The 24519-nt window shown below is 44.6% G+C and overlaps 1 protein-coding gene across 1 annotated transcript in view; it reads right to left on the reverse strand.

Annotated features, from left to right (window-relative positions):
- Positions 1 to 4574: 4574 nt before the first annotated feature.
- The window catches only part of lrp8 (low density lipoprotein receptor-related protein 8, apolipoprotein e receptor), a gene marked incomplete at its 3' end in the record, with an annotated part of 164864 nt that continues 144919 nt past the window's right edge, over positions 4575 to 24519 (reverse strand). Inside the window, exons 14-18 of the mRNA XM_084547835.1 lie at positions 18222 to 18363; positions 14576 to 14728; positions 13055 to 13477; positions 8858 to 8926; positions 4575 to 4876 (exon numbers count right to left, since the gene is read on the reverse strand). Coding sequence (XP_084403961.1) covers positions 4575 to 4876; positions 8858 to 8926; positions 13055 to 13477; positions 14576 to 14728; positions 18222 to 18363 — 1089 coding nt within the window. The remainder of the gene's footprint in view (positions 4877 to 8857; positions 8927 to 13054; positions 13478 to 14575; positions 14729 to 18221; positions 18364 to 24519) is intronic.

The following is a 24519-nucleotide window of genomic DNA, read 5'->3' on the forward strand; positions in this document are numbered from 1 at the left end:
GGCATATACGTCAAATTCTGCTTAAAATCAGCAGGAAGCCACAAAAACAAGTCTAAGTGATGCTGAGCTGAATCATCATCTTCCCCGGTGTGTAAAGCATTTTTTCTCTCCCCTTTATCTGTATGAGGTCAAAATGAATGGAGATGGCCTCCCTCTTGCGCTCAATCCTCCGCCGTTAGATAGATGCAGGGGAAGCGCTATGCCGAGGAGGGCGTCAATTTACCTGTCTAGCATGACAGTTGTCACATACAGTCCGTACAAATCGCCCGCCGCGCGTCATAAACGGAGAGGGGAAAATGTGCCATCCTTCCGAGGGAGGTGAGAGGAACGACGCGCGCATTGGCAGAAATCCGGCAAAACAAATGACCCACCATTAATCATCCCAGCGCCAACCTGCCTCGCACGTGGCGTAGTATAAATCCTGGCAGTCACTTCCTGACTCTACCTTTGCATTTGTCCGCTTTTTTAAGAGTCTCTCCCTCTCGTCTTCCCTTGTGGTTACCGGAGCTCCTGCGCCGAGCAAACCTTTCCAAGAAACGTCGGGATCCGTGAATAATTGCCATAATTAATCAGCTGCTGAATATATGAATACGTAATCTGAAACCGTACTGAGCCTATAGGCTGGAAGACTTTAACGTTTGCATTACTTTTTCTGCACCAGTAACCATGGATGTGCCAAACAAAAGCACGTGAAATGCAACATTGATTGGATTTCTTTGCCTACAAATGGAAGACGTGTTGCATGTGTGGTCTGGACAGACAAAAGCGGCTTAAAACTTCGTATTCAGCGTACTGTAAGTGTGCTTAAAACTGTGCCCATTACGAGACTAAATGATGTCCAGAATATCCAGAATAAGTTGTTAATTTGCTGTAACGACTCGTAACAGCTATCATGCCACTCTGTCATAATGGCCCTCGGTAATTTACTGTTACAACACAATGAGCAATTACTGGCATACTCACTGGGCACAAATTCCATCTGATTCAACGGGCTGGAAGCACGTCCGCGGCGAGCCAATGGGAGATCAGCTCTTCGCGCCGGTCCACACATTTCCTTCTCCATCCAGCTTTCAAATCAAATCAGCGCTCGGCTCAGTCAGCCTCGGCGTATTACTCATCTGTTCATACAAAACGGGGCCACTCACGACCACGAGCGAACGGTCCGTGACAGCAGAAAGTGATTTCTTCCAAGCGTGGACTGTTTTTTTTTCCTCTCTTTTTTTTTTTTTTTTTACAATGTCTCATCCAGGAAAACAGACAAAGCCAGTGCTGTAAAGTCACACAAACAACGGGACTGATGCGTAAGAGGTTGCTCAATTTCCAAACACTTGGCAGCAGCTTAAAGATCATAAATTTAAGTTAAATCAGGGGAAAAGTGATGGATCGGGAGCTGCACGGGCCAAAAGTACAGCAAGATAAAAAACTCAGGCTTGACAGTTGTTTGCAGCTATCAATAGTCGTGTCAGCAGCTCAGTGAGTCAATAAGGGAACCCAATATAAAGTTGTTGACCTTGCCTTTGTCGTTGAAGTTGCAACTTCAGTCTTCATTTCAGTTTTACAAACAGGTTAAAAAATAAAAGTTTGACAGCCGTGTGTTCTTAATTTTTCTTGCACTTCACATCTACCAGATCACAAAACAGTGAGACAGATCCAAGAGCTAATGACGATCGACGAATAACCTATTAGGGCCGAAAGTAACTCTCAGTACCATTCTCGTGTCTCAAAAACACGTGTCACAGGCGGAGGTTTTGTAGCAGACTACGCTGGAATATAGTTTTACCTCTGAAACATCGACGCCCGCGGACACAAACAGACACACACACACACATGTGCGAGTCCTAATACCCACTGCAAATAAGCAAACAATCCCAAGTTCATTATCGACTGCATGCATACCGGGAAAGAGGATTACCCATAATCCTTTGCCTTTTCTGCCCTGCTGCTTTTTTTTATTTTTTTTTTGCCTTGAGGCAGTACCCTCTGGTGGCACAAATCCTTCCATTCCACTACAATAAAAATAAAATAAAAAAAAACACCCTCCCTTACTCTTTCACCCCAAAATCACCTCCAAATGTGAAGACAACTCCATCACTTTTTCCCTTCTCCTTTCCCCTTGGCTATATTTAGCTTTACCATATGTCATTGGGCAACTCTGAAGGGGGCTGGGTGTGAGAAAGGATGACATCCGCCCTTTTAAAAAATATGTCTTGCCAATGTTTGTACGTATGTCCTTGACAAGTACTGTGCTATAGGGTGCATCCTCGAAAACTTGACCAACTCTGCCTGTAGTGATGTGCACAGAGAGACGCTGATTAGATATTTACAACAGGGAACACATGCAAATAAATAAAACAAAAACCTATCAACTGAAAGTTAAGTATTGCGGCTTTTTCCCCCCACTTGTACAAAGCCTTCTGTTTACAATGTGCACTGAGACAGCCCAATGAGGTTAGTACGAACAATATCATCAAGCAGCATTTTACACACCACTACCGCTAACAAGAAGCAGAGAGAAGAGAGGAGTGGAGCAGCAGCTACTGAACTACAAGAGTAGTGGCTAGTAATGGTAGTAGTGTTACTCCAATGTAGAAGAGAAGAAGAAGGGGGGTGGGGGATATACAAGGTGTACATGTCATCCCTGCTCCTTCAAAAGGGGGGAGGTAAAGTGAGGACTCCTTCTCTTTCTCCTCTGCGTTGTACTGGCCTCATTGTAGTGGTGTAGAGGCTGTGGTGAGAGGAGGGGCCAGGATGGGACTAGAGGGGAGGGGGCAGGCTGCATCCCCCCCACCACCCTCAGGGATAGCCATCATCCTCCAGACTGAGTGCCACGCGCTGCAAACAGCAGATAAAAAGACTGTTACCACGGTGGGCTGGTGAAGGAGAGAGACAACAAGAGGACAGAGGAGAAAAAGAGAGAGATTCAAGTTTAGGTGGAACCCATAAGAAAGTCAGATTTCTTATCCTCTCTTTATCAGCCTCGCTTCTCCCTCCTCTTCCCGACCTTCCTTTTTCTCCTAATTTCTCCTCTTTACCAATCCCCCCTCCCTTCCTCCCTCCCTCCCCCCTTCTTGTCCGTCCCCTCCTTCCCTGGCCGTTCCTAGGCGAGGAATGCCGTTTGCTTGCCCACGGCTGCAAATGTCTGGCCCACATAACGCCAGCCCGATTTCCTCTGGTTTGCCTGAGATGCCACAATGCTGCACGAAACCAAGAAAAAGTTAAGGAGAGGCATGAGAGCGAGCGAAAAGATAAACGACAACAAAAAGAGGGTTTGCGCAGATGTAAATAATAAAAGGGAAAGGGAGCGCGGCCGCCTTCCTGCTGCTCTTCGCCGAGGGGCGGTTGTTACTTCGACCTTGAATCTTAATACGACTCAGTCGTGCACCTGTTTCGTTTCGTGTGTGTGTGTGTGTGTGCGCTCCCCGCCTGTCATCGTGCCAGTGATACCCAGAATTCTTTGCCTTCCTTCTCTCTGGAGCAACACAAAGAAATCTGTGTTACCATGCCAACCGATCAAAGCGCTAGACTCCCACTCCCCCCCCCCCATCCGCCCCCAATAATCCTTTTTGGCTGCCCTTCCCCGCTTCTCTGACACCCGAAACAACAGATATATTCAATAAATGTCACAAGTGTCCCGACGACTCTAGATTTAAGCGCGTCTTCGCTGCCATTGTTTCCAGAGTTGAGCGAACGATTCCCCAAAACTGCTTCTTCATCGGTGGAAAATCAACAGGGTGGTCTGCGAGCCACAATGTTGAGATTTGCGGTTTCTGCAGCTGCGCTCAAGATAAAAAAAAAACTAGATAAATTCCTGATTCGTCCTGATTTGTGCTCCCCCTTTTTTTTTTTTTTAACCGTTTGTCCATTATTTAAACAATAATGAAAAAAAAAAATCCCATTAGTCTCATGCTACGACGCAACTACCCACTTTAAAAATTCAATTTACTTTGAGTAGCGGCCTATCCTTGTGCTCTGCAAGTCAGCTTTCACGTAACATTTAAAGCTAATCCTTTTACTCTTCAAAGGAATCTCTCTTTCTGCATTCAAATAGCAGTCATCATTTAAAACTCAATGCCCAACGACCGTTTGTCATCATTTATAAGGACAAACGTCACAGGTTTGGAACGTCGTGGCTCGTATTTTCTCCTATCTACTGTCCAAGCTGAAATAAAAAAAAAATGAACTTCGACTTCTGTAAACAACAGATGAAACGTTTTGTCTGTGTAGGTTTTTTTTTTCTTTGTGTCAGGAAACGGGGACATACACTTCAATAACCAGAAACACAAACACATTGCACAAGTAAATGGGATGGCAGGTTGGCAGCGGGGACTTTGCTGTTGATAAATGTATGTACTGTATGAATATGGTCGCTGAAGGTGAATGAAATGTGAACATGGCGTGGCGGTGAAGGGCTTATAGTGTATGTGAGTTCCGCAAAAAACGATATGTGAAAGTGTGCGAGCCTGTTCTTTCTTCCCACCAGGCCGACGTGTACAAAAACCAGGCTTTTCCAAACCCTCGTGCATCCTCCCATTCCCCAAACATTAGAAACTTCTTCCTCTGCTCTGCGGCTCCTCTCACTTGCCGCTGGAGAGCATCGGCGCCCCTGAGTACCAGTGCGAGTTGCTGTCTGTGATGCCGCCCCCTAGTGGAAGCGCTATGAACGGCTGACTGTGGCTGCCACTCACTGCTGGGTAGACGTGGCCGATGGACTCGCTGTGGCGCCCGATGTGGATCTCGTCGTCGTCGTCCTCCGTGGTCTTGCGGTAGACGGGGTTGTCGAAGTTCATGCTCTTGGTGTTCTTGCGCCGCCAGTTGCGCCACACCAGGTATCCGCCGGTGCACAGCAATCCAATGACCACTGTGGCAAGGATAGGGACTGCATGTGTTTAACACACACACAACAACAACACACGGCGGGAGCGTTAACACAGCCCAGGGGACACAGAGCGGCGCTTTAAGCACTCACACACACAGCCACATCTTGCACGGTGTCTTTTATCAGCTGAAGGCTCACTGTTTTCTAAGAATGAAAATGCTCATGATGTCCTTTAATAAGTGAACATTGTTTCCTGTAACTTAACTGATCTCCCATTTCTTGCAGCAGAGAGCATGACATTTTTGAACGCATGGAAATGTGAAATCCTTTAGGCCAGTGGTGTCAAACTAAAAACTAAAACTAAAATTTTAGTTCAGGGGCCACATACAGCCCAATCTGGTCTCAAGGGGGCCTAACTAGTAACATAACAGGATAATAACCTAGAAATAATGACAACTTTTCCCTTTGTTTTAGTGCAAAGAAGTACAAGAATATTATGCCCTCCTGCCCTCTGCTGTTTAGTTCTGCATCTCAGTGTCGTGTTAAAGGAGAACTACTGTTTTTTACAACCTTGACCTTATTTCTGGCATAAAATACGATCGTTTACTCACCCATATAACTTTGGTGTAATTTGTAGTCGTTCGGGAGATATTTAGATCTGCGTATATCCATATAGTGGGAGTGAATGGGGCACCGAAACGCAGCCTCTTAATAACGCATTATCTGCTGCGAAACTCGTTCATTTCACCAATATTTTGCTATAGTACGCTAGTGCTATTCCCCATTGAGTCCGGAGTTAACTGTTATCATCATCCAGGGTCTGTAGATTGACCTACAGACCCCGGATGATGTCTTCTGACCTGGATGATGTCATCTCTGAGCACCGCGCACACCCGCGACGGTCAGCTTGTTTACCTGTAATTTTCTACTGCTAGTTTTCTGCAACATGGCTGAATATTTTTCCGATTCTGAGGTTGTGGACGAACCATAGAGGCTGCGTTTCGGTGCCCCAGTCACTCCCACTATATGGATATATGCAGATCTAAATATCTCCCGATTGACTACAAATGACACAAAAGTGATATGGGTGAGTATACGATCTTATTTCATGGCAGAAATAAGGTCCAGGTTGTAAAAAACAGTAGTTCCCCTTTAAGTCCCTAACTCTTACGAAATGCGGCTCCTAGTGGACAAATTAGGATTAGCAGGTCTTCTATATGATTTTTGCAATTTCATCCTGTGGGCCAGATTGAACCCTCTGATGGGCTGTTTTTTGGCCCGTGGGCCTTATGTTTGACATCCCTGCTTTAGGCAATTTAGTTGGCTGCAGGGAGTCCCACTGAATTATTTATAGACGAGGTGTAGGAGCAGATGACTTTAGCCAACATTTTTAATTTGACAAAGTCCAAGGAGAATAGGAGGAAAACAATGTATTTTATGAATGTGGCCTATTTATGTTTAATGTGAAAAAGAGAATAGATCTCGAGATAATCGATTTCCTGTGAGAAACTGTGTATGTAATCCTGTTTGTACTTGACTATTTAAAAAGAATGCGGCCATTTTTTCAATGAAATCTGCAAAAAACAGTGAGCCTTCATTCTGCGTATAATCACTCATTCCATTACATCCCCGCTCACAAAATGATCAAGAACACGCATAAACATGATTGCACATGCGCAATTTGCAGTGATGACTGTCATGCATTCACCATTTCCAAGACGTGTACACACACAGATACAGGCAGACAACAAAGACGGAACCACGCAGGTTTCTATATTAAATCTTGTGGCAAACGGGCCTGAAGCCGGTGATTAGGCTCCTGCTTTTGAATAAAAGCCCAGCGAGGTTACTTAACTCTCATCAGCGTATTATCGGGGCGCTCCATTTGGGCTATGATTTACAATTTTTGCACTTGCCTGGGCTGCAAAATTAAACATTATCTGCAGACGGCCTGACTCTGGTGTTTTTTGGAAGAGGGGTTATAAGTGGAGAATGAAAGGGGAAGAGGAGGAGAGAGAGAAAGAGAGGGGTTTGGAGGATTTGAGATAAGCGCCGTCTCTCTCCTCTCATTACCATATCCCTGCAGGACATGTGCGCGTACAGTGCACGCATGAGAGTGTATATGTAGTGAGAGAAGGGCAAACTAGAGGGGTGTCACACAGGAGAAATAAACAAGTGTGGGTGTGGTTATGTCTGTATGCCTGCGCGTACAAATGTCTTTTCATCCCCTACGGAAGCTCCATCTAATTGCACTTTTGTTGGATAGGCACTTGAGATCCCTGTGTGGCTGGACTGGAAACCCCTGATCATCCTTTGTTCCTCTCTAAATGCTCTCTGGTTAAAAAGAGGAAGGAAAAAAAAGAAAAACAGCTTTTGTCTCATTTAGAAAATTTCATTCCAATTAGAGAGCCTGACTTCGGCTAAATACTGATAATCATTCTTGGGCCGTTTCCCCTCGCGGAGCCGTGGGTGGGCGTGGTGCAATTCCGGACGCGAGCGGGGAAGCCCGGGCGCAGAAATCCGGCCCTTGTGGACCACCCGACAATAATTAATGTTTCAGTGCTGCCAAAAAAAGAAAGAAAAGCAGAATGTGGAGGATTTGTGGTCGCAGTGAATGGCAGAAGGACAGAATGGAGGATGAAGTGGGATGGGGTTAACGGTCCCCGGGGTTGTTTTAATGAGCTGATATCTCAACTGTTAGGAATGAAAATGAAAAAAAAAAATCCTCACGGTGCGCCCATAAATGATCAAACTCTTCAATATTACAGATGAAAGAGGTCTCAATTAGCGGCGTGCGCTGCCGCTATAAGGCCATTTGCACAATCAGCCGTTAAGTGTGAAAGTATTAAATATTTACATAAAATTCGATTTTCGTTTTTATCTGAGCTAATAGAATACATTAATTTAACTAAGCTGGTATGATTGTAAGAGCATTTTTTTTTGTATATTAGTGTGTTTGGTCATACGGTGGCTTCACAGTGCTTTTATAGACAATAATTAGATTTACTAGGTAATAAATTTGCTTCTCTAGGCCCAGAAAATACAGCTTTATCTCATTCATTCATTCATCTGTAACTGCTTGTCGTCTGAAGGGTCACGGTGGGGGGGCTGGAGCCTATCCCAGCTGTCACTGGACGAGAGGCGGGGTACACCCTGGACAGGTCGACCTACGACCAATTTAGAATCACCAATGAACCTAACGAGCATGTCTTTGGACGGTGGGAGGAAGCTGGAGTACCCGCAGACACAGGGAGAACATGCAAACTCCACACAGAAAGGCCCCAGTCAGCCCGGATTCGAACCCGGAACCTTTGTGCTGTGAGGCATCAGTGCTATCCACCCCGCCACTGTCCTGCCAGCTTCACCTCATTATCCCCAAAAGTGGATTAATGAGATAAAATTGTTTTGATTTTATCCGCCTGTTTAAATAAATAAATAACTAAATTCCATCCGCTGCCTAACCCCGTCTCAGTCCACTCGGTCAGAGAAATAGGTCATATTGATTGCGGCGTGAGCGCGCTATACGGTCGCGGAGGGGGGAAACATGAGCTTAACGTTATAACAGCTGGTCAAGTGTGATGACAAAACACGAATTGAATTTCCCATTTGCTCAGCTCTCATTAATAATGACACGATGTGCACATTACAAAGGCCTGGCCGTTCGCCGGCTGACGAGCTTAACTTCCACATAATGGCTTTTTCTAGCCGTAGGCCAGGGGGGCTATTGTTGGATAATACCGCAGCTCGGTTCATTTTCTCGATTGCTAAAATATTATTACATGCTCAAACTTTACTGCCCGAGCCTGACATCGGGGCTGACATGTCAAATAGACACGCACCGATTTAATCAGGTGATTTAATGGTTTTTACTTTGTGGAGGTGCAAAGTAAAAACCAGGCACACGTGCAAACACAACCACACACACGCCCTCACACACGACATGCAAGGACTCAAGCGCAAGCAGAGATGGAGGAGCAAGGAGGGAGAAGCAGGAAGGCAAGAAAGCAAACACCACACAGTCAGGAAGTCAAAGGTACTCACCGATAGGGATGACTATCCCCAGAACAGCTACTGTGATGTTGTTACCTATGAGGTAGTGATCACTGGCAGCTGAGCAGGAAGAAAAAAGGAAAAAAGAAATCAAACTAAGCAAGAACTTTTCATTCATTGGGGGGCAGGGGGGATGGGGGGTACACCCTGGACAGGTCACCAGTCCATCGCAGGGCTAAGCAAGAACTTTTATTCCCCAAAATAAACAAAAAGAGCCAAAAAAACAAATCTGCAGCAGAGGAGCGTCATGCTGGAAAAGCAAATTAGCATAATACCAGGACAGAGAATCCATCTGGTTTCACTTTGGACGGCAGGCTTATCATTATTATTATTATTTTTTTTTTTTAACAGCATGTGTAAATGAAATGCGGATGAATGTTACCAGGGTGCCATGAAAAAGCAATGAGATGTGTTTTATAATACAGGAGAGGGGGGAGAGACAGAAAATGCAATTCCAGAAAGCAGCAATGCATCAGAATCTCTGCTAATGTTATTCCAAAAAACCAATGTGGATTTAGAAAAAACACAAAAGGAATGTTTAAAACATGTCGACCTTGAGTTTTAAGGGTCATTTTCTTTCATTTATTTTTTTTAATTGTCATTTGGTCCTCACAATCCCGCCCCAAACTCTTCTATTAGCATCGAGCTAGCCCAGGGGTCGCGTTAACCGAATATTTTCCGTCATTGACCGTTCTGTTTTTTAAAATGTGACGGAAAAATCTGAAGGTCATCCGTCATTTTGACAGATTGCAATTCACGCCCCTGACCACTTGGTGGCGAGTGACCTTATTAATTGGCTCTTGTCTCTCATCGCAGTTTGTGTTCCAAACATCGCGGAACTTTTGTTGTTGTACGATTTCCTGGTACACCGATTACACTAATGCACACGTCAGAGCTCGGCTAACCATAGACCATAGATATACAATATATATGTGTCTATGTCTATGCAGCTAACGGCTACCAAAATGGAATTTGCATACCACCGAAGCACTTCAACCCTACGGTACCGTCTAAGAGCTGTTTATGCTAGCAGTCCCGTTCTGAGTACGGACAAGATGTGTCGGCAGCCGAAACTTTTTTTTTTTTTGTTACCATTTAAAGTGGCGGGTAAAAATAGATTATGACGGGATTTTTATGACCTTGTCAGTCAAAATGACCGACAACAAAAAAGTCTAGCGCAACCTCTGAGCTAGCTAGCCGTTAGCCAAAGCGCGATCAGATGGTTATAACGAAGTCTCAGATCACAGGGTGGGACCTGCGTTACTGACTGGCTCATAAAAAGAGAGCTGTTCTACGCAAGATCAAACGTCAAGTGACGGATCAGGTGCACAATTAGGATGCCAGTTATTTCTCCTAAATGCAGTCCTATTGAAAATAAACTGCAGATAAATGCACACAATCACACACACACACACACACTGAAGGTGACATGAATTCAGGCCGAGCAGCAAAGCCTGCGAGCCCCGAGTCAGCTGAAGTGAATGTGGCTTTTCTTAAAGTATGAGTGACGTCCGGCGGGGTCCTAAGACTCAGAAAGGCAGATTAATAGAATCTTATTAAAGAAGCGGCTGCGAAAGAAGAAGAACGCAGGGATAGAAAGTGAAAAAGAAAAGAATTAAAAGCCTCAGTTTCATTAATTTTTCATATATAGCATATACCAAGGTGAGTAAATAAAAGAAATGTGTGGATGTAAGTGTTTGCGCCGGCCACTGTAAAATCCTTTTCTCCGAAGCTGCCACAGGAAGTGTCCTTGATCACTGCAAACACATTTATCTGAAGCTCATATGAGGAGCGTAACCTCGTTACATAAGCCTCATATTACCTTCAGACAAACCTTCTAACAGATTTCTGCACGGAGCGACGTCTGCGGATTTTGAACTACATGGAAATCACATTAGGAATGGATCTCTTCGGGGCAGGGAGGAGTACGACAATCAAAACGCGTCCGTGTTCATATGGACTTGAAACACTAGGAACCAATCCCTTAAAAGGTAAGACGCTATTTTCATGACTGTTGAATAATTACTGTCATCAAAAGAAAAAAATATAAGAGCGTAGATGAATGGGAATTTTGGATACCAGCTGTTTCTTTTCTTTCATCTTTTTTTTTTTTTTCCTTAGAAACTCCCGGTGCTTCCCAGCTCCACCACGCCAACCCCGGCGCCGCGCACACGTTAACAGCTGATGCCGGCAAACCCGACAGTGTGCACCGACTTGAAAATGATCACACATGGCCCGTGGGTTTCGGAGACACGTCTTGTTCATGCCCCATTTTCTCATCCGTGTCTGCTCCACCTCTCATCTGGAGCACCAGTGGTGGTGTGGTGAGGATGCTGACAACTTCAGAGACTAGAGGAAACATGCTCTGTCGTCTTAGTAACCCCCCCACACAGCAAAGCGGTGCAGCAGGCATTCTCTTTAATTCTCGGAAAATCACTCCCTCTCCTGCCTCTTTTCCATCCCGTCGTTCCTTATCTTCGTAACTGCGGTTTCTCCTCCCAGCGGTGTGTCATTTTGCAACTCCCATCCTCCCTGCTCGAGCGCTGGACTGTCATGTTCCTTTTTGCTCTTTGTTCACTCTTCCTTCTCCGTGGCCTCTTTACTGTCTCTCACTTTAGCTTTTCATTTAACAGTCCTTAGTTTTGCTCTTTGCTCATTTACTCATTCAGCCCCCTGTTCGTTTGCTCCTTTCCTCCATGTCTTCCCTTTTCCGCCAACTCCCACACCCATTTAAAACTCCCGTCATGTTTCTTTACTCTCTCCCTCAGTGCGGCCTCATCAGCCTCGACGCCCGTTCTCCTGGTATCTCAATACACAGAGTAACTAATCGTTTATTCTCCACTGAGAAGGGTATGTTGTTCAAATCAAATACACAACGATCAGCCACAACATTAAAACCACTGACAGGTGAAGTGAATAACATTGATGTGGATGTTACTTAGACGTGTAGCACCCACCTAGACCAGACCAGGCACCCCCCACCCCATAGCAATGACACTCCTTGATGGCAGCAGCCATCCCCAGCAGGATGCAGCCTGGCACAGGCGTACACACACGTTTGGGAACAACTCAAAAAAACATGAAAAACAGCACATGTGTTGACCTGGCCTCCAAATTCACTAGATCCCAAACTGACCAAGTATCTGTGTGATGATCCACAGAGGCCACTCCCCTCAACCCATAGGACCCAAAGGCTCCCACTAACAACATTCTGTTGCCAGGAGACCCATGTCCATTCTCTGATGGGTCTAAACTCTTTTGGAGGCACAAGGGAGACCTACACAATATTATGAAGGTGGTCATAATGTTATGCCAGGTCGGTGTAACGTAATTCCTCTTTGGTAATTTAAGACGCCTTCTATCGGCAAACAAACTGTAGTCTAAGAGTCACCACTGAAAAGCTCAAGTTCATCTTTCCATTGTTCTAAGGAGCAAACGACTTGAACACAGTCTGACAGTTGCACCTATCTAGGGTTAATGCCTCCATGTAGCAAAAAACAAAAACAAAATCCCCAACCATGTGTTGTGCTGCATGGTGGTTCACCAGTTTTTGGTTTGTGGCGCCATCAAGGATTCTTGTCCAAACCCAATTTACTGCGAGTCTTAACTGGGCTTTGTAAAAAAACATTGTTACTGCTGTTATATTCTGCCGTCATTGTTTGTCTGGGCTGTAAAGTGGTATTTTCTTTTTCCAGTGCGCCAGTGAGGCTTGATTGGTGTGAGGATGAAGATTGCTGGCATTTCTAGAGAGTGACAGTGAAGGAGAGAGAGGGAAAGCGATAGAAAGGCAAAGGATGTGCGAAGAGAGAGAGAGAGAGACTGTCAGAATGCGAGGAGGACGCGTGATGAGCGGCGGGCGGCAAAGAATGGAGCGTTGACTGCGGTGTGGTAGCTCTGACACCTCTGTTAGATCCTGGTCATGAGGGACCAGAAGCAAGCAGACCAGGTTATACACCAGCGAGTGTATAAGACTGAGCTTGTACAGCAGATAGACGGATGATCAAACACGACGCAAGAGAATGGAGGGAAACTGCAGTAAGTAGTGCTTTTCAGCTCCCTGCTGCTTTAATGGCAGGTGGTAATGTCAGTGATGGAAGTGGAGAATTACACAAACGCACAAAAACAGACACTGCACAAATACTTCACATACACATTCCTACGCACAACCCTGCCCACCTGGAGCCTTACCTCTGTGGGAGAGGTTGGCATTGCTCTCTCTTTGAATACTGTTGGGGGCCGCCGAGCCCAGCAGGGGCGTGTGCGTGGACGTGGACGTCCGACCGGCGCCGCTGAAGCTGGTCGTCTCCGTGCTCGTGGCGGCGGGAGTCCGAGGCCGCTCCGTACTTCTTGTGCTTCTGGAGGTCTGAGGGAGGGCCGGTGTCGTGAGGCGCCTGGTCGCGGGTCTGAGCGTGGCAGCGGTAGAGGTGGTGGCGCTCGTGGTAGTGGTGGTAATGGGGGCGGCGGGAGTGGTGGTGGTGGAGGTTGTGGTGGTGGTGGTGGCGGCGGCGACGGTGGTGGTAGTTGTTGTTGTAGTGCTCGCTGTAGTCGTCGTGGTGGGAGGTGCGGTTGTCGTGGTGGACGGGGCAGCTGTGGTCGTCGTCCTGGGTCGGACTGCACGGGAGGAAAGGGATGATAGTCGTTAGCACCTGAGGTTTTCACTTCAGAAAGCGACAGAAGCAGCAGCCTCCGGGGGTAACGCATGAAGCCAGTCGGAAGTTGAAGTTTTCTCGAGGCTGGCTCCAAAAGTGGGTCAATCCCAAATAACTGACAAATAACAGTTTGGGTATATATAGCAAATTTCTCTATGTCGCAATAAGAAGTTCCACTCACCTCTTCTTTTTCATAAACCCGAGTGTGTACTGTGTGTCAAAATGCATGAATGCATCACTGACATGACTTTCTGTTTGGATTCTGTGAAAACTAAATGACTATAAAGAGGATCTGATTCTCCAAGGCAGCGAAATTCTAGACAGTTTGCTCCAAATTGACAGAAAGAAAAGCAGCGAGCAAGAGGAAGGTAATGTCAATGTTATTTTATCATAACTAAATATGTCTGTTTCACATTAGGACGTCCAAAGGACTCGGTGCAAATGTATTCTCCCTCTTTCTGCAGATGTGTTTGCACGCTCAATGAAACGCTCCCTCTCCCGTCCTCTCTCGGAGGGATTCCCTGAATGGTGGCCTACATTCATCTTCATCCCCTTTCTGCCTTTTCCTCTGCGTAAGCTCCTTCTGCCTCACCGGCACAAACGTGAGGCGTAGGGTCTGTTAAGGATAACAAACCTGACAAATGTCGCGACTCTATAAAGGCGACGGACGAGCAGCTGAGAGCCGGAATAAGGTCGGCAGAATAATGGAGGTGTGTTGGGAAGACGGGCGCAATCCCTGAGCCACTTCCCAAGGCAGGTTTCAGATTCTCTGAAGGAGATTGCTTGCTTGTTTGCTTGCAAACCAGAAAAGATTAGTATTTTGATTGGCCAATGCAAAGACCATCCAAGGCATCTTCAACCTGCCAAAAAAGTTGAAAGCTGAGCATTTATTTATAGAAATGCATTAATACTTATGAGCTGGACTGAGTGCTGAGAGGGTAAAACAGCAGACCAGTTTATTAACCTTATGACCCGGCCCTCCATCATGTCACTGCGATTACAGCGGCGTCGTTTCTCATGTGACATTTGTCAGCACTACTCCTTTCATTTAACGACTCACCTATGGCGCAGCGCCTCATGTCAGGTCCTAGCTCCATGCCGTCGGGGCAGGCACAGGTGTACTTGGGGGAGTGGTCCGTGATCTGAGGGGCCTTCAGGCAGAGGTACTCGCAGCCGCCGTTAGGGAGGCTGCCCATGTTGCAGGTGTCGGGGGCTTGAAGGGACACAAGAAGAAATAAAGTTAGATTGTTTTATGCAAGTTTTATTGGAAATCACGATTTGTAGCCCTCAGATTTGTGAACTGTACTATGTATATACACCGATCAGGCACATGACCACTGGTAGGAAAAATGAATATCTTTTGGATCTGGCATTCGTGTGGATGTTACTTAGACATGTAGCACCCACCTAGACCAGACCAGGCACCCCCACCCCATAGCAATGACACTCCTTGATGGCAGCAGCCATGAAGAACAGCACAAGGTGTTGACCTGGCCTCCAAATTCACTAGATCCCAAACTGATCAAGTATCTGTGGGATGATCCGAAGAGCCCCCTCCCCTCAACCCATAGGACCCAAAGGCCCCCACTAACAACATGCTGTTGCCAGACACCATAGGACACCCTCAGAAGACCCATGTCCATTCTCTAATGAGTCACAACTGTTTTGGAGGCACAAGGGAGACCTATACAATATTGGGCCATAATGTTATGCCTGATCGGTGTATATACATACAGTACAGAAAGTACTGCCAGTATCAGAGTTAGAAAGGTAGCACATAGCATTTTAATATCAAATACTATCACTAAACAAACTGTATAAAATAGATGCTAGACGTAGGGACCTATATTTAATCCCTCTCTTTTCTAGTCTACTTTAAAGAGTCTTCCGTTAAGGCAGCGGCGTCTAAACTCTTCCTTTTTAAACTCAGCAACCCGATGAAAAATTTACATGTACACTCTCAACCCTAGAAGCAGGCTCATGGAAAAATCTTTGCTCCTCTTGTCAAGCGGGGAAGCGCCAGAATTAGGTCAGGTCGTGGTCGATTCTGCCTCCCGATTTGTTATGTGGTTTCAGGGAGCAGCACATTAGAGGGATCATCAGCCGTCAGGAGAGGAGGCAGCATCACTCAGCACGCACACACCCACACACACAAACACACACACACACACAGTGGGATTTTAATAAGCTGGGAATACATGTCAGCATAATGAGCATGTAAGAGGAACAGCTGTCTTGAGTTAACGTCTTCAAAAGATAATGATTTCTATACCTGCTTTACATGCAAAGAAACTTTGTAACTTCTATTTTTTCCCTCGGTTAAAAGCAAGTCTTTGAAATGCTGTGACATACAATGACAATACATTTAAAAATCCAGGCTAGGGGGAAGAAAGGGGGGAAAGGGTGGAAGAGGAAGGAGGAGAGAACAGCGGCTAGAAGAGAAGTCAAAGAAGAGAAAGAAGAGGGAAGCGGAGGCAACGGGATAAATAAATGAAAGGAGATGAGAGGGAGGACGATAAGGATAAAATGTAAAGGAAAGGGAAAGCAGGAGATAGGAGAAGGACCGAGATAACAACATTCGCCGAACGACGTCCCGAAGTTAAAATAGCTTCACTTTTCTTTCTCCTCCTGCGCTGCCTCCCTTTGGTCTAGAATAAGAACATGGCACCTGAGCTTCAAGGCACAGCTGGGTGGACAAAAAAATAAAAAATATATAAATAATAAAACAACAAAGAGAAGATCGGAGGAGAGGCTCTTTTGGGGAAGTGTGTCAAAAAGCAGACACAAACAGACTTTTCTTCAGGGTTTTACCTTTACGAATATTTATCGGCAGAATAAATACAAAATAAAATGATAAATTGTGATTTTTTTCAGTCATGGTCCCAGTTAGCTGAATAGTTCCATGGTAGTAGCACACTACCTGGCAAAAAAACAAAAGGTCACACTAATATTTAGTTGGACCGCCTTTAGCTTTGATTACAGCACGCATTCGCTGTGACATTGTTTCAATAAGCTTCTGCAATGTCACAAGATGTATTTCCATCCAGTGTTGCATTCATTTTTCACCAAGATCTTGTATTGATGATGGGAGAGTCTGACCACTGCGCAAAGCCTTCTCCAGCACATCCCATAGATTCTCAGTTGGGTTAAAGTCTGGACTGTGGTGGCCCAGTGAATCCTGGCATTGTCATCTTGGAATATGCCCGTGCCATCAGGGAAGAAAAAAAATCCATTGATGGAATGACCTGGTCATTCAGTATATCCAGGTAGTCAGCTGACCTCATTCTTTGGCCACATAATGTTGCTGAACCTAGACCTGAGCAACTGCAGCAACCCCAGATCATAGTACTGCCCCCACAGGCTTGTAAAGTAGGCACTAGGCATGATGGGTGCATTACTTCATCTGACTCTCTTCTTATCCTGATGCCCCCCATCACTCTGGAACAGGGTGAATCTGGACTCATCAGACCACATGACCTTCTTCCATTGCTCCAGAGTCCAATCTTTATGCTCCCTAGCAAACTGAATCCTTTTTCCTGGTTAACGTCACTGATTAGTGGTTTTCTTAAGGCTACACAGTTGTTCAGTCCCAATCCCTTGAGTTCCCTTTACATTGTGCGTGTAAATGCTCTTACTTTCACTATTAAACATAGCCCTGAGTTCTACTGTTGTTTTTCTTCCATTTGATTTCACCAAACGTTTAAGTGATCAGGATTTCTGACCGCATTTCTTCCTTGAAGATGATGGTTCCTCACTATCCTATTCCAGTTTTTAATAATGCGTTGGACAGTTCTTAACCCAATTTTAGTAGTTTCTTCAATCTCCTTAGATGTTTCTCTGCTTGATGCATGCCAATGATTTGACCCTTCTCATTCAGACTAACATATTTTCCACGACCACAGGATGTGTCTTTCAACATGGTTGTTTAAGAAATGAGAAGCTACTCATTGCATCAGTTGGGGTTAAATAACTTGTTGCCAGCTGAAAGATAATCACCCATGCAGTAATTATCCAATAGGAGGCTCCTACCTATTTGCTTAGTTGAATCCAGGCAGTGTATATTGACAGGGTAGCTACAGGTCATTCAGTACGTCTTCATTTAGCCTAGTTAGCTCTGGTTGTTGCATCGCTTTGCTTTTGTTTGCGTTTTGGAGAAAACATGTTCAACTCCGCTATCTTTTTTGAGCAGAACTCTTGATTTATTAATGAGCGAATGCAATTAACTCCCCACTGGCACACAGACAAGACGGCTTTGAGCACCGAGCGAGGAGAGAAAACAAAGCATGAAATCACACGCTCACGCAAACAAATTGCTGGCACACATCGTCTAACACACACCAAAGACCAGCACACGGAGGCGTCAACTAACACGTGTGCACACGCGCACCTTGGGGGGTGATGCATCCATCCAGGGAGAAATAATAAATACATCATTTGACATGCCCAGCTCAACCATCAGTCTAATCACACACATCACACATTTGTTTATTGTTTCAGACAGTCTTACTAAGTGGATCCTCGGGTCCGTATGCAGATAATTCAAAGTTTTGATACCACAGAGGGTGATGCTGAAACAATTCTTACTTTTGTCATTTGGGTGTGCACATAGACACAGCACTCATTATACTGACCAACTCAGAGCAAACACAGATGCTTTCCCATAATCATCGTGATCTCAACACATTTTTTTCGTCCGTGTGCCTCACCCTTCGGCTGCCTCTGTTCGTGAAACACCACCAGGTCCAGAGGGTTGTTGAGGTGCTCTGCTACCTTGGCCACATCTTGTCCGGTCAGTCGGTTGGCGCTGTATATGGCTTCATCTTCCAAGTCTGTCCAATATATGCGATCCTGAGGAAAACAGGAAAGGACAATTTACAAAAAGGAAAATAAACATGAAAGAATAAATGATGATGTTTCATGTCAGCCACTTGTTTCAGAGATTCTGCATTGTTTAAGCTGCACCATTTAAGAGACATGTATTTAACAAAAATGACTTACCAGATTAGCTAAAGAAGATTTATTTATCTATTTTTTAACCTTTTTATGCTTTAGATTGCTTAGATTGAAATCATGGAGTGAGAGAGAAGGTATGAAAGTAGTTGGTAACCAGGTAAGGTATCCAAGTACCACAAGATTCAAAGAGAAAAGTAACATGAAACATTTGATGTGTGGTTGGGATGGAGGAACATCTTCTGAAGCGTGCTAGCTGTCTGCACATTTTGTTCTGTCCATCTATATATCAACGAGCTTGATGTCGTTGCTAAAGTTGTTCAAAACTGCATCTGCAGTCAAATACACTGATCAGCCATAACATTATGACCACCGACAGGAGAAGTGAATAACATTGACCATCTTGTGACAATCCAGTGTTCTGCTGGGAAACTTTTGGACCTGACATTCATTCGTGTGGATGTTACTTAGACATGTAGCACCCACCTAGACCAGACCAGGCACCCCCCACCCCATCGCAATGACACTCCTTGATGGAAGCAGCCATCCCTAGCAGGATGCAGCCTGAGCCGTTTAGGAACAACTAAAAAAAACATGAAGAACAGCACAAAGTGTTGACCTGGCCTCCAAATTCACTAGATCCAAAACTGATCAAGTAACTGTGGGATGATCCACAGAGGCCCCTCCCCTCCACAGGACACCCTCAGATGACCCATGTCCATTATCTGATGAGTCACAACTGTTTTGGAGGCACAAGGGAGACCTACACAATATTAGGAAGCTGTTCATAATGTTATGCCTGATCGGTGTATAATGGTATTGTTCTTTATCACACTTGTCTTCCCAGAGTAGGGAAAGTACATGTGCGTTGACGATGGCTCAGTTCTATTAAGCTTCTCTAGTATGTCATGATGGTGAACAGAAAGAGAGAGAACATGTGTGAATGCGGGCCTGCTTCATCACGTACATCTCCAGCTGAACACTTCACATCGTCTGCATACAACTGCACTACACGGTGTTTCATTTGAAAATGTTTTAAACAGCAGTTGTCCAAGTAAATGCCACTGGGAAACAATGCATTGCATGTTTGTTAGCTTTTTCTTTTAGAAATGAAACGGCATCTTAAGAAACACGTTGTACAGTGTTGTTGCAGAACAACAACGACGGGTGATTAAATTTACATGCACTCATGCACCGATTTAGTTTGCTTTATTAAATTTCGTGATACAATTTACTTGAGAGGAGAGACTCGTTTTTGCCATTTTATGGCCAAGGAACCTTCAATTTTTTCAAAAGATAAAAACAGATCTATTTAAAACATTATCCTTTCAAATAAGCTTTTAAAGCAGGTTTAAAGAGACTGAATAAGTTATGTTTTTTTATTTTTTACTATTCAACTGTATTCTCTGATCTTGTACTCTCGCAATGTTTTTTTTTTTTTTTTTTAAATCCTCGCATTAGGAGAAATCTCAAGCTCAGTATATGAAGGCACAAAAACAAAAGTGAAGCTTGTAGTGGAGGAAGAAATAACATTTCTCTGCCAAAGTAATAGGCATGAACAGCCGTAAAACACAGACATTTTTATCTTTTCGGCTAATGACGAGAGCGGAGGCAGCGTTCTCTGCTATTTGTATTTTTAGGCATCCTAATTATAACAGCTATTTAACAAATTTAATGAGACAGAGGAGGTTTGGCCTCTTTTGCAGATGGTTTATCCTGTAGCCAAAATAACTTCTTCACTTCTCCGAAGGATAAACAGGCAACAAAGTGTCAAGTAGCTTTTACAGTAAAAACATAGTTTTAACTCTGCAAGGAAGCTGTCCTCTTGAGAAAAAACAGCATCCCTGCTCGTTTGTTGTAAAAAGCCTCTGTTCCTCTGAGTCTCTAACGTCTTTTTATGCGACTTGCCAAAACAGTACGCAGTGAGTCTGTGGGCTGGGTGTACAGTTGGTTTGTTGCCCTAGTCCTAAAGATGAGAAAGCACTTTAAGCTGTCTACTACAGAAGACACTCAGTTCTTCTGGAGGAAAATGTGGACCTAATGCAGCTGGAAGGCTCTGACACAACATGACAACCACTGACAGGAGAAAATTAGACGAAATTTATCCCACAGTGGGATCAATTATTGACCATCTTGTGACAACTGAATGTTCTGCTGGGAAACGTTTGGACCTGGCATTCGTGTGGATGTTACTTTGACATGTATCACCAACCTGGACCAGACCAGGCCCCCCCACACCATAGCAAGGACACTCCTTGATGGCAGCAGGATGCAGCCTGACACAGGCACACACACAAAAAGCAACATCTCAATTTAGCAACAACTCAAAAAAACCATGAAAAACAGCATAAGGTGTTGACCTGGCCTCCAAATTCACTAGATCCCAAACTGATCAATCAACTGTGGGATGCACTGGAACAAGCCTGATTCACAAAGGCCCCTCCCCTCAACCCACAGGACCCAAAGCCCCCCCCCCCCCCCCCCCACTAACAACACTGCATTGCCAGACACCACAGGACACCCTCAGAAGGCCCATGTCCATTCTCTGATGAGTCACACTGATTTGGAGGCACAAGGGAGACCAGCACAATATTCGGAAGGTGGTCATAATGTTATGCCTGATCGGTGTATATCAGTAAAGGAACATACAAACCTGCATTCTTTGCCTCATCTTTATTTTTTGTGTCTCTCTTTCTCTTCCTCTCCCTAACACCTCCTCAAATTCTCTGTTCAGTGACACTCCAGCGTAACAGGATACATCGCACAAGTGGTCACGGCACTTGGTTTCCACGGCAACCGCAGACTGCTCCGTCTACGCAGGCACACATCAATTAAGGAAAACACGGGAAATAGTAACGGGATGAAACGCAGAGGCGCTGGGATCACAGGAAGACAATGAACAGACGGCGGCGGCGAGCGCAAGACAAAAGACATGAAACATCAGAGTGTTCATTGGCTTTTTAGAGCCGAGGACCTGCAGGTGTCCAAACCACAGATTTTCCATGTTGTGTACACAAGCAGGAGTGTGTATCCATGTGTGTGGTTCTGGCACAGCAGTTATCCTTGCTTTCAAATAGCGTTGGATTATCACTGGACTTAACCTTTCCCCTCACCTTCCCCTTTTTCCGTCTCTCAGTGAGCGCTCTATCACCCCATCTCCCCTCCCCTCCCCTCCTTTGCTCAGATTCAGATAACCTTTACTCGTATGACAGCAGTGCCGAAACAGTGAAAGACAAATATCAGCCACACAGATAAAACAATTCTCAAATCTATTATTCCATCGCTCCTTTTGCTTTTCTCTCTCTCTCTCTTTGAACGTCTTCCTCGGTTCCTCTGACAGTCTCTGCCTCTGTTTCTCCGCCGTCAGTCTCCGCATATGTCACTATTTCTGACCTTGAACGCTTCAAACGGCGATGCAGACCTGAGGACAGCAGTGATCTGCATTGCAGGATCAGGGTGAATCTTTCATGTGTTGAAGGATAGGCCTGATCTCACACACCGCCGACACCAAGCTCTCCTGAACACATGGCATTGCATCACATCAGTCAGAGCTGCGAGTCTCTCTCAGGGGGATGAGAGTACATCTAAATGGATATGGAGTCATTTTAGGGTCAAGGTTAAAACACAAAAAAAAAAAAACAGGCCTTGATGACTTTGTGATGGTTCTGTTCCCAGAAGAACGAATGTTTTGACACGTCTGCCTGACGAGCTTTAGGTGCCTCCTGAGTGCCTGGTGGTGTCACACCAGGAAACTACAAGGGGAAGCTCAAACAAAGCCAAGCTAACTTTTCAGCCCTTTGATTTTTTTTTTTTTTTTTTTGAGGGGGTTGATTTGTATTCTTTGTGACATCAGCGTGAGTTGTGAAAAATTAATGTCGGCGTTGGAAACAAATGGCGCTTTGAAAGAGTTTTTCTGTTATTTTAGCTGTTCGGTCTGATAGGTGTGGACACATGGGGCTTGCTTGACATTTATTTTTTTAAACCTTTGGACACCCGTACTCTAGCATCTCCAGGGTTTCCCATACAATGTCAATACTATTTGCTCTGCCATGGTCTCATAATGAATCGGAAATGCTTTTGCAGTTCTCAAACAACATGGTGCGTGCGTTGTGTTTTTCCTATTGCTCTCTCCTCTCTAAAGCCCCCTCAACCCAAACCCCCCACCATACACATCGGTCGCTCACCTGCTCTGTTCTGAATTTAACCGTTGTAGATGTCATTACCGTTATCATCATTGTCACCATTACTATTAATATGATTATTACAGACATAATACTATTGACATGGGTCAGTTAGCAAGGGGGCAGGACCATATAAGTATTTACTTCTTGCCACTCCTTTTTGAACATGTAGATCAACTTTGCAAAAAAACGTGGAACCATTTGTTTGTTTTTTAAATCTATCTTTTAAATCAAACCCGACGGACAAAACGGTGCGGACAACGTACGGAACAAACGTAGCATGCAAAGCTATTTGGTTGGTAATAATAAAAATGACATTACCGCCACCGTTTAAAATCCACGGTTTGTGCTCCTGATTTTTTTTTTTTAGACCATGGCGATTTAAAATGATTTTAAGAGAGTTAGCCAAAACGACTCCAGACGTAACATGAACTAGCTAAACTTTATAAGCTAGCTAGCTAGCAAGGTTAGATTGAAAGTCAACTGCTATATATTCGTTTTATTTACTTACTTTATTTAATCTTAGATACATTTGCCCGTAGAATGTCACGCCTCGACAGACTTTTGTTTACATGTAGATGAACTGCACAGGCTGCCGCAATTTGTCACTAAATGCAACATTTGCGTCATTATGGTAACGACAGACTGATAAAAACGCATGATTACTGTATGTTAAGACATTTCGTATACTGTAACAATTGTTTTTAATAGGTGGAATAGCATCATAATTAGGGTTTTAAGACAGTTTGACCCCCCCACCCACCCAAAAACACAACAACAACAAAAAATGTCAGGGTCTCATAAAACACTGTGGGAAACACTGCCAACAGTCACATCAGTTTTCATTTAATTGACCATGTGTTATTGCAAAGTCTTTTGTTGAATTTTGTTGAATTCCCCCTGCAGTGCTGACTTTATTGCAAAAGTCATTATTTTCTTTCTTCCTCATTGTATTAATTTCCAGTGTCTATTTCTTTTAATCGCCCACCCGCCCTTCTCCGCTCTTCTCTCTTACCAAACTCATCTCATCTCATCTTCTCTTCTATCGCCTCAAGTCAAACAAAAGGGGATAAAATGTAACGTTAAGTGGTACTAAAGCTAGCGAAAGAGAAAACATTACTCTCCGCATGCCACTGCAATCTACATTTCCTCCAGGCTTGGTGTGCAGGCAGGGGGTGGACTCTGACTGGAAGGGTTTGTCTGTGTGTGTCTTTTAATGTGCGTTTTGGGGGTGGGGCGTTCTGACTTTTATACATGAACCCCATGTTTTTGCTCCGCAGTGTTAAGAAACATCAGTATGTCTGTATCAGTACGAAGTTTGCTCAAGTGGAATAACTTATACATTCACTGTTTAACTTAACGCGCAAATTAATGGAACGTGCTGACAAACTTGAGTACAACTGGTAAACACCACCAAAAAGTTAAATGATTCAGAGTATGTACATTTAATGTATTTTTATGGCTCTTAGGCAAAACCCAATAAAGTCAATTAAGCTGAAATAACGGCTGTTGGACTAAACTATAATGAAACGGCCACAATTAAGAATGAACTGCAATGAAAGTGAGCGCACCCTGAAGGGACACGGGAAGAGACTTGCAGTTTTATTAATGAGGCAAACCTTTGACGGGTACCAGGTTGAATGAATTTAACTTTGATGCTTAGTTCCCCAAACGTCTACCCAAAGGAAACACTGCCCATGACTTTGGTTTCTACCACCGAATCCGCCACGCTGATAGGACGCTTGGAGCATCAAGTGAACCTGAACAGTGTTATTTTCTTTTCAAACAGAGAGCCATCTCCGTCCACTGGCAATATTTTTATGTTTTGCTCGTTTCACTCAGAAACATTTGGGATGGGAAACATACAAGCGGG

Source organism: Chelon labrosus (genome assembly GCF_963514085.1).
Source record: "Chelon labrosus genome assembly, chromosome: 7".
Lineage (NCBI taxonomy): Eukaryota > Metazoa > Chordata > Actinopteri > Mugiliformes > Mugilidae > Chelon > Chelon labrosus.